This window comes from Otolemur garnettii, unplaced genomic scaffold, assembly GCF_000181295.1.
Source record: "Otolemur garnettii isolate 467f Iridium unplaced genomic scaffold, OtoGar3 scaffold00046, whole genome shotgun sequence".
NCBI lineage: Eukaryota > Metazoa > Chordata > Mammalia > Primates > Galagidae > Otolemur > Otolemur garnettii.
In genome coordinates, this window is record NW_003852441.1 from 8,870,218 (window position 1) to 8,880,501 (window position 10,284).

Below are 10,284 nucleotides of genomic sequence, written 5' to 3' on the forward strand. Positions count from 1 at the left end.
CCACAGGAGAATTTGAACAAGCTGATGACCAACCTGAGGAGCACTCACCCCCACTTTGTACGCTGCATCATCCCCAATGAAACCAAAACTCCTGGTAAGGCATTTCTGATATCCCAAGAAGAGTCTTGTGTGACTCCTCTTTTAGACTATTAAGTAGAAAACATACCTTTCCTTCAGGTGCCATGGAGCATGAACTTGTCCTGCACCAGCTGAGGTGTAATGGTGTGCTGGAAGGCATCCGCATCTGTAGGAAAGGATTCCCAAGCAGAATCCTTTATGCAGACTTCAAACAGAGGTCAGACATTCTCACTGTGCATTATTTTAAGAGATTCTCATTACTTTCTTTAATTTTTAAATGAAAGAATTTTTATACCTCTATTAAAATTGAAGCTAAGAGACACAAATTTAACAGACTCTGAAGTGACATAAGAAAGGTCTGAAGTCCTTTGAATATACAGAGATAGCTCAAAGGGTAGATATGATTTCCTGCTTATGTTAGACTATCCAATGGCCATGCTGTTCCTATAGTTAAACAGGAAGATTTCTTGTTGGTGGCTAATAAATGACAGTCATATAATTATCATTTAAAAATACAACTATCATTTATTTGTTTGTCTTCAACAGATACAAGGTATTAAATGCAAGTGCTATACCTGAGGGACAATTCATTGATAGCAAGAAGGCTTCTGAGAAGCTCCTTGGGTCCATCGATATCGACCACACCCAGTATAAATTTGGTCACACCAAGGTAATAGTCTCTAAATCTGACCTGATGCTATTCCTGTTTCTTTGAACTTTATGTGAAGTTTCTGATCTGCAACTCTGCCCATACACAGGTGTTTTTCAAAGCTGGTCTTCTGGGGCTCCTAGAGGAGATGAGAGATGAAAAGCTGGCCCAGCTGATCACTCGAACCCAGGCCAGATGCAGAGGGTTCTTGGCAAGAGTGGAGTACCAGAGGATGGTTGAGAGAAGGTATGAATCAGGATACTTCACTCAACCCCATCAGCTCAGGCCTTTTAATTCTATTTCCTGTTTTAATCTGACTTTGGACATTCTGCTCCTATCACAGAGAGTCCATCTTCTGCATCCAGTACAACATCCGCGCCTTCATGAATGTGAAGCACTGGCCCTGGATGAAGCTGTATTTCAAGATCAAGCCCCTCCTTAAGAGTGCAGAGACAGAGAAGGAGATGGCCACCATGAAGGAAGATTTTGAGAAGGCCAAAGAAGAACTGGCTAAGTCAGAGGCAAAAAGGAAAGAACTGGAAGAAAAGATGGTAGCTCTGATGCAAGAGAAAAATGACCTGCAGCTCCAGGTTCAAGCTGTGAGTATTAGACCCCATTTCTTATAGCCTGATGCTAAAACTTTAGCTTAAGAAAAGGTCTAGATTCTGCCTAACTAAGGAATAGGTTATTAATCTTTCCTAACCCAAAACTCCTTTATAATGTTATACAAAATTCATATACAACATTACTAAAAATCACTATGGCAGGATTCCTTGCTGTCAAGAAGATAAAAATAAAAACATTCTCCCTTTCCCTCATTGTTTCCTCCTAACAGAATGTGAATAGGAGATAATGTGAACTTTGCTTCCTAAGATTCTTCCTACTGAACAAAATAAAAAGAGTGAAAAAAGAACAATATTGTCAGTGAAAAGAGGAGACTTTGTGATGAAAATGCATCAAGTTGAAACTAATATTTTGCATTTTTATATCTATAGTCCCCTAGCAACTTTCTGCTCAATTTTATTTTTAGAAATTTTCCTATACCTGCAAGAATGGAATCATGGCAAGAATGATGGCAATGCTTTCTATGGCTATGTCAATTTTAATGCAAAACATGAGAGACAGGGTTGATATTCTCATTCTGATGTCCCAATAAATAATTTTCAGAGGCTTGTGGAGAAAAATTTGATCAAGGGCCACTGTCTAACCATTTTTGTGATCCAGATGATGAAGGTTCAGTTGCTGCCACCAGTATCAACAATAGAAACATTACAGGTTACTCTTTAGTTCTCAGACTTCAGAAAGGGAATAAATTAGCCCCATGGGCCTAGAAGATTTAGATACATAATAAGGAAGGTGCCTATGTTCGCACTGTGACTTCCCTGTTCTTTGTATAGATCAGGGTTTTCCCCAATTAACGAGTGGTTCATTACACCTACAAGAATCAGGAGATAATTGAAGGGAGTGTCTAAATGTAATCCAAGTGTACTCCTCTCCCATGAATATAGTATGACCTTGTTTCAACAGCATCCATCAACTAGTTATATAATAAATATCTAAGGAAGTTCCAGTTACTCCTGATACAACTTTGAGCCAGAGAGACTGTCCAGGTCCTCATAGAGTTCAGCTCAACTCCTATTTGTCTCAAGAGAAACATGCTTGCTATTTCTCTAAGCACCATCTTTAACATGTTCCATTCCTTCTCAGTTCTTCCAGATCCTCCCTTTAGTTCTACTCTGTTGCTGGAGGACATGTCTTCCCATTAAGGGACTTTTCTAGTAGCACCATTCCCCCTTAGCAACCTACTGAATATCCAATCCTTTTATTTGTTGATTTTTCATGTACTAAACTTTCCTGAAAGTACATATTAAACAAAGAAAACTGACCTGAAATTGTATACCAACAAATTATAGTTTATAGCAAATATAATTATAATTTCACCAAGAACAATAACTTAAATTCCTTTTTTTTATCTCCAGAGTCATAAGTGAAAAATAAATGTTTGCTACATAGTAGAAAGCTAATAAAAATTAACCTAAAAGCCTTAAAAAGTAATTTTCTTGTTTGGTTTCAAAGTTTTAATGAAATATGAAAATATTCAGGGGACTAAAATCTAAAAGTATCTATTGTCTCTTCTCAGGAAGCAGATAGTTTGGCTGATGCAGAGGAAAGGTGTGACCAGCTGATCAAAACCAAAATCCAGCTCGAGGCCAAAATCAAGGAGGTGACCGAGAGAGCTGAGGATGAGGAAGAGATCAATGCTGAGCTGACGGCCAAGAAGAGAAAACTGGAGGATGAATGTTCAGAACTCAAGAAAGACATTGATGACCTTGAGCTGACACTGGCCAAGGTTGAGAAGGAGAAGCATGCCACAGAGAACAAGGTATGAATCATATTCTGCGCTACTAGACAGAGGTCTGCCATGCAACTAAACTGCTGTATAGCAACTAAGCTCCTTCCTTACCATTTGTAGGTGAAAAACCTCACAGAAGAGATGGCAGGCCTGGATGAAACCATTGCAAAGCTGACCAAGGAGAAGAAGGCCCTCCAAGAGGCCCACCAGCAGACCCTAGATGACCTGCAGGCAGAAGAGGACAAAGTCAATACCCTGACCAAAGCTAAAACCAAGCTAGAGCAGCAAGTGGATGATGTAAGCCTAACATCATGTAAAAACATTTTTTTCCTATTTGGTAACAAACTACGCATAGCTTTGTATTCTTAGGATGTGATGAATACTTACTGAGTACCTCCCATGAACAAGGAATATGGAATATCATCCTTGATACAAGGGCTTAGAGATGAGTAACAGACAATGTTGGTAAAGAGAGGTGAGGGAAAAGAAGCATAGCGTGTTCACAAAGAAAAGCTGTACAAAGAAAATAGGACTTCAGCTGGGCTTCAAATGTGAGGGGCTCTGGGAAGATAAAAAAGAGGGAGGGTGTTCTAAATGAGGAGTCCAACAACAGCAAGAAGTAGCAATAATCAGTAATGTTTTCTCTCAGCAAAGCAAAGAAGACCTGAATTAGGAATGTGGAAGGTAAATTTAGATTTAAACTGGATCTGATATCTAACTGACAACCCACTGAAATATCTACGTAAAGCAGGCATTAACAAAGGCCACGGTTTGTAAATGTTACTGTGGTGTCTAGCCTATGTGGAGAAGTATTGATCACTATTATTCTAGTTGGGAGATATAGAAGGCATAATGTCTCACTCGTACTTTATTGTAATAATTGGATAATGAAGCACATTTTAATATTTAAATAATGAATCCTCGGACTAGGTAAATACTACCAGTGAGAATGGAATCAATGAAGTAAATATGCTTGATTTATAGAAAAATAAAATAATTTGAGGATTAGATATGAATTAATTTTTAAAAGTTCAACCTGGCACAGAAAGCAGTATCATTCCAGGAACTGTATTAATGGATTACTAACTTCTAGCTTGAAGGGTCTTTGGAACAAGAAAAGAAAATCCGAATGGATCTAGAAAGAGCAAAGAGGAAACTGGAGGGAGACCTAAAATTGGCTCAAGAATCCACAATGGATATAGAAAATGACAAATTACAACTTGATGAAAAGCTTAAAAAGTAAGTAGGAAGGGCAAAACTTTCATGGTCAAATTATTATTAATATTTCTGTGACTGACATGAGATGACTTTGTAATAGGAAGGAGTTTGAAATGAGCAATCTGCAAAGCAAGATTGAGGATGAACAGGCCCTTGGGATGCAGCTGCAGAAGAAGATCAAGGAGTTACAAGTAAGCACATGATTTTCATCAGTCTGGCTCAAAGGGGGACAGTTATGACATGAGGGAGCTGAGTTTCTATTTTTCATCATTTCCAGGCCCGCATTGAGGAGCTGGAGGAGGAAATCGAGGCAGAGCGGGCCTCACGGGCCAAGGCAGAGAAGCAGCGCTCTGACCTCTCCCGGGAACTGGAGGAGATCAGTGAGAGGCTGGAAGAAGCTGGAGGGGCCACTTCAGCCCAGATTGAGATGAACAAGAAGCGAGAGGCTGAGTTCCAGAAAATGCGCAGGGACCTGGAGGAGGCCACCCTGCAGCATGAAGCCACAGCAGCCACCCTGAGGAAGAAACACGCAGACAGTGTGGCTGAGCTCGGGGAGCAGATTGACAACCTGCAGCGGGTCAAACAGAAGCTGGAGAAGGAGAAGAGCGAGATGAAGATGGAGATCGATGACCTTGCTAGTAACATGGAAATTGTCTCCAAAGCCAAGGTAGGAACATAACTTAAGTCATAGAGAAATCTCTGTAGCAGTCATTAGTAACTGGCAGGAGACTCAGGCAATAAAAAGCAAGAGGAGGAGGGAGCAACCTTGGAGTTGTGCTCGCTCCTTATCTGAGAATAGCCACACCCAAGCAATATGGAGAGTGGAAAGTGAAGCTCTTTCAAATGGAAAAATACAATTCGACTATACATTGGAAGACTTTTCAGATGTTTCTTATTGATTATTGGGCTTCTTGTTTTTCTCTTAAGCATAAACATAAACTGCTTTTCAAAAGTATGTCATGAACTAAATCAAATATTATTCTCATATCACATACAAGACAATTTTGTAATGTAGTTGCCTATCTTATTACTCTCTCTGTCACAATCTAAGATCTCTGTTGTTTTTGTTCGTAAAGATGGTTTATATTCAAAACAAACAACTACTGTATTTCTCTAGAATGTTTGAGTTACTGAAACTCTCCTTGGTCCAAAAGCTTGTTTGAGATGTTTTCTATCACTATTTGAATACAGGGAAACCTTGAAAAGATGTGCCGTACTCTAGAAGACCAAATGAGTGAACTTAAGACCAAGGAAGAAGAGCAGCAGCGACTGATCAATGACCTCACGGCTCAGAGAGCACGCCTGCAGACTGAATCGGGTGGGCATTACCAGTGTTTACCTTGAATGACAAATTTACCCTGGGTGTTCTATTTGCTGAAAAACAGGATTGAGTTACTTGAGATCACATATTACTTCCCTGGGAGGCACTCACTAATACTAATATGAATGCATTACTAATCACTGGCATGGGACCACTTTCTTTCCTAGATATAGAGGATATACATGTAGATATAGATATAGGAATATTGAGACAGATAAATAGATCCAGGTCCTTTTATTTTTGTATATTTTAAAGCACATTCAGCTTTAACCAAAAAGTTATCAAATACAAAAAGCACCCTCACAGTATGTCTTTTCAATTTTCAACATGTTTTCACAAGTTATTTGTTACTTTATTTTCCTCATTAAACTGTGTAACATTATTCCCATTTTCAAGATGACAGATTACAGTGGTGATGAAGTCATTTGTCAAGGAATGCTTACTCCACTGTTTTCCCGAAGTCTTGCCAATTGCTGGTAACTAGCACAGTTAAGGAGGAAAATATTCAGGACCACAAGCCAGCTGAGGAGTAATCAAGTAGGTTTGTAGATTCTTGATTAGTGAAATTGGGAAATGTCTGCATTTACTCCACCTCCTGCTGACTCATCCAACTTTTTATCAAAGTTCTACCTCCCCAAGTAAGAGGTAACCACAAGGAAATTGTTTCATGGATCTTGGGACTATTAAAGTAATAGGTAGGCAAAAGTGTTGGAGAATCCCTCTCTCACGTTCATTCAAATATTGTTCTATCATAAGGCTCAAAATGAGAATTTTATTTCTGTTATAAAGGTGGTCAGTATATTTCATGAAAATGAAAAAGTATGTTTTCAAAGAGTCAGATGCTCCTTATAGTTTCTTTTCCTCAGTGCATATTTATTCCTAGTAACTTGGTATAAAAAATTCTTATTTTTATGATTCTTATTAAATGTCAAAGAGATAAAGCTTCTAGGTAACTAGCTTAAAATGATGCTCAAAGGCTTTCCTTCCTTTCTAACATAATAGATTATGTATATCATATTATGCACATTTTCTGAACTATGGTATGAATTGAAATATAAATTTCAATAAATAAAGAATTGAAGATAAATTTAATGCCATTTACCCATATTTTGCCATGTATGATATGTCCCCCTGTGTATCATATGAACCTATATTTTTGGCCCAAACTTTTAGGAAAAACAAAGTTTATTTCAGCCTTGAAAATGAGCATGTTCCTCTTTCCCACAGAATTCATCCTTTGTTTTCAATGGAAGGTAAATCAGTACAACATTCATGCCTTAGATAAGAAGCCATGGAATATTTTGTTCTTTTCACATGTTTCTTCATTAATTTCTATTGTGATCAAATAACCTTAAATATTTCCCAAAATCTCTTATGTTGTTCACAAGCACCTAATGTGCCTCAAAAATCACCATATTTCTCATTTTTACATAGACTTGCTTATGCGGGTTGAAGTGGATGCTGGTGGTTTATTGTAATCCACACTCTCCTTCATGATTCAGACTCAGCTTCCTTTCCCTGCTCCAGTTTTTATTTTAGAGATTTAATATCCAAAGTAAGTTTCTGGATCTTGGTCTTTCATAGGTGAATATTCACGCCAGCTGGATGAAAAAGACTCATTGGTTTCTCAGCTTTCAAGGGGAAAACAAGCTTTCACACAACAGATTGAGGAACTGAAAAGGCAGCTTGAAGAGGAGATAAAAGTAAGCCCTACTTCTTGTTATTGTTTCCATCTCATCTGGTGGCCTACAGGAGCTTAGAAAATAACAATCACTTTACATATATAAAATTAAATCACCAATCTCTATGTTCTCAGGCCAAGAGTGCTCTGGCGCATGCCCTGCAGTCCTCCCGCCACGACTGTGACCTGCTGCGGGAACAGTATGAGGAGGAGCAGGAAGCCAAGGCTGAGCTGCAGAGGGCAATGTCCAAGGCCAACAGTGAGGTTGCCCAGTGGAGGACCAAATACGAGACAGACGCCATCCAGCGCACAGAGGAGCTGGAGGAGGCCAAGTAAGTCCTAGACTTAGTTACATGGAAATAACTCTGTTAACAATCAAAGTGCATCTGCTATAAGGGCAAACAACATCCTTGCTCCCAAAACACATAAAAAAAAATCTAGGCAGAAAATACACATAATAAACATAAGCAAGAACAACAACAAAATACTTGTCTAGGGAAATGAATTATGCTAGAAGATACAAAGAGAAAAGATGGAAGGTAAGAGGAAGCTGAATGATTTTTTTAAAGGGAAAAAGGAGAACTTTTGACTTCATCTTGTTATATCTACATAGGTACAAACAGAGTAAGAGTTCATTGTACTGTCCTGTGCCTGTCCTTCCTCTTAGCCACTAATAGTATAATTGGCCCAGGCAATAAGTATGTAAAAGAAAAATAATCAGACTTTAAAGCACAAATGTTCCTTTTGAAGTGTGAAAATCTGACTATTTGGGGGGGGGTAAACTTAAACATACTGTTAAAGACTAAAAAGTATAACGTTGATTCTGTAATAAGAAAGAAAATATATTATTTTATAAAGGACTAAATATTTGATTCAATTCAAAGGGTTAAGACTAAATTGTAGAAAAGGGAGAATTTTGGCAGAATGTACCTACTCAACAGAAAGTTTAAGACAAGGTCTAGTCATTTATTCTGTGAATAATGTATAGCCATATTGCTGGAATTCATGTTTTGGTAGATACCTTAAAAGAGATTCTGAGAGGAGCTCTCAAAGCAAAATTTACATTGATTTGGGAAATCTTTTGTATTAATATATTAATGAAAAACTAACAAAAAATAAGGGACACAATTAGATAAACAAAATCAAGTATATTTCATTTGAATTCAATTTATCCAACATTTGAGCCCTTAGCATGTATGACTGCCTACAAGATCAGCAAGGTAAAGATTCTACCCTTACAGGATTAAAATTAAATGGAGATGCAGACATAAATAACAGTAATTCAAGGTAGATATTAATATTCTATCAAGGACAAATAAATTAGCTCAGGATTGTCATGGGTGGCCTTAAAGCTGGACTATGATGTCAATATCAAGATTCAGTATTTGGTGGTAGGAACACGGAAATGGTTAACATAGAAATCTGACTATGAATTCACTCACATGCCCCCACTTTGAAACACCAAATTCAGCTGATAACCATTTACTTCTACTGTCCATATTTCACATTTTAGGAAGAAGCTGGCCCAGCGTCTGCAGGATGCTGAGGAACATGTAGAGGCTGTGAATGCCAAATGTGCTTCCCTTGAGAAAACGAAACAGAGGCTCCAGAATGAAGTGGAGGACCTCATGATTGATGTAGAGAGAACAAACGCTGCCTGTGCAGCCCTGGATAAAAAGCAAAGGAATTTTGATAAGGTATCCTGTCTAGTCTCTGTGTTTATGTTCAACATATAATTATGGATAGTTTGCTACTTCATATTCAAACTATCTGAGCTCACACCTGAGCAAGGTGAGGTGGGAGTATCACTTGAGCCCAGGAATTTGAAGCTGTAGTGACCTATGATAGCACCAGTGCACTCCAGCTTGGGTGACAGAGTGAGAACCCATCTCTGAAAAAAAATGAAACAAAACAAAACAAAACCAACAAAACCATCTGAGGGCTGTTCTTAGTAGCTCTTGATCCACTGGCAGGTGGTGTGTTGTGTGTAAGTGTTCCAGTGGTTTCTACTCTTTTCATTCATAAACATTTTTCTGGCCTAGACCACCTCAACACTGAGAGTTGCCAGAATAGTTGGCTTTTATCTCATCAAACTTTCCCCACTAAATTTCTTGACCATTCCTTGATCTTCAGATCTTGGCAGAATGGAAACAGAAGTATGAAGAAACTCATGCTGAACTTGAAGCTTCTCAAAAGGAGTCCCGCTCCCTCAGCACAGAACTGTTCAAGGTTAAGAATGCTTATGAGGAATCGTTAGACCAACTTGAAACCTTGAAGCGGGAAAATAAGAATTTGCAACGTGAGTACATTTTACCATAACAGTAAAAGATTTGAAGGAATGTTTTCCCTCTCTAAACAAATGTCTACATTTTTGTTCACCAACAGAGGAGATTTCTGATCTCACCGAACAGATTGCAGAAGGAGGAAAACGTATCCATGAACTAGAAAAAATAAAGAAGCAAATAGAGCAAGAAAAGTCTGAACTTCAGGCTGCTTTAGAGGAGGCAGAGGTAAACATTTCATTGTATGCTCTAAAACAATTACAAGAGGAATTAATCTCTATTGAATATAAGAATTGGTGAATCAAGAGAAATTAAAAGTAATTTTTACTCTGTGTACTAAGAATGAGGATGGAGAATTGACCATGCATATAGTTAACATAACTAAAAGTCAGGAACTATGCTGGACACTGAGAAAACAAGGATCAGTAAGTAAGTTAATTTAACACAGCTTTCAAGGGCATCATCTACCTGGAGAGACAGAAGCATATAAAACTTCCAGTAAATTATTCTAGAAATTTGTATAACAATGGAATAAAGATGCACGATGACAGCACAAAGGTAGAAACTAATTCTTATTCCTAGAATACTACACACTTTCATTCTCCTGCTAATGTCACCTCCTGCTGTCATTAAGGCATCTCTTGAACATGAGGAGGGAAAGATCCTGCGAATCCAGCTTGAGCTGAACCAAGTCAAGTCAGA

General features: G+C 38.2%; 1 protein-coding gene across 1 annotated transcript in view; it reads left to right on the forward strand.

The window, feature by feature from the left end:
- LOC100953252 (myosin-1) overlaps positions 1–10,284 on the forward strand; it is a 23,923-nt gene that overhangs the window by 9,917 nt on the left and 3,722 nt on the right. Inside the window, exons 15-31 of the mRNA XM_012805937.1 lie at positions 7–94; positions 178–295; positions 625–748; positions 837–973; positions 1,071–1,326; positions 2,868–3,110; positions 3,201–3,377; positions 4,174–4,319; positions 4,399–4,489; positions 4,576–4,965; positions 5,490–5,616; positions 7,204–7,322; positions 7,436–7,632; positions 8,814–8,997; positions 9,434–9,599; positions 9,686–9,810; positions 10,217–10,273. Coding sequence (XP_012661391.1) covers positions 7–94; positions 178–295; positions 625–748; positions 837–973; positions 1,071–1,326; positions 2,868–3,110; positions 3,201–3,377; positions 4,174–4,319; positions 4,399–4,489; positions 4,576–4,965; positions 5,490–5,616; positions 7,204–7,322; positions 7,436–7,632; positions 8,814–8,997; positions 9,434–9,599; positions 9,686–9,810; positions 10,217–10,273 — 2,745 coding nt within the window. The remainder of the gene's footprint in view (positions 1–6; positions 95–177; positions 296–624; positions 749–836; positions 974–1,070; positions 1,327–2,867; positions 3,111–3,200; positions 3,378–4,173; positions 4,320–4,398; positions 4,490–4,575; positions 4,966–5,489; positions 5,617–7,203; positions 7,323–7,435; positions 7,633–8,813; positions 8,998–9,433; positions 9,600–9,685; positions 9,811–10,216; positions 10,274–10,284) is intronic.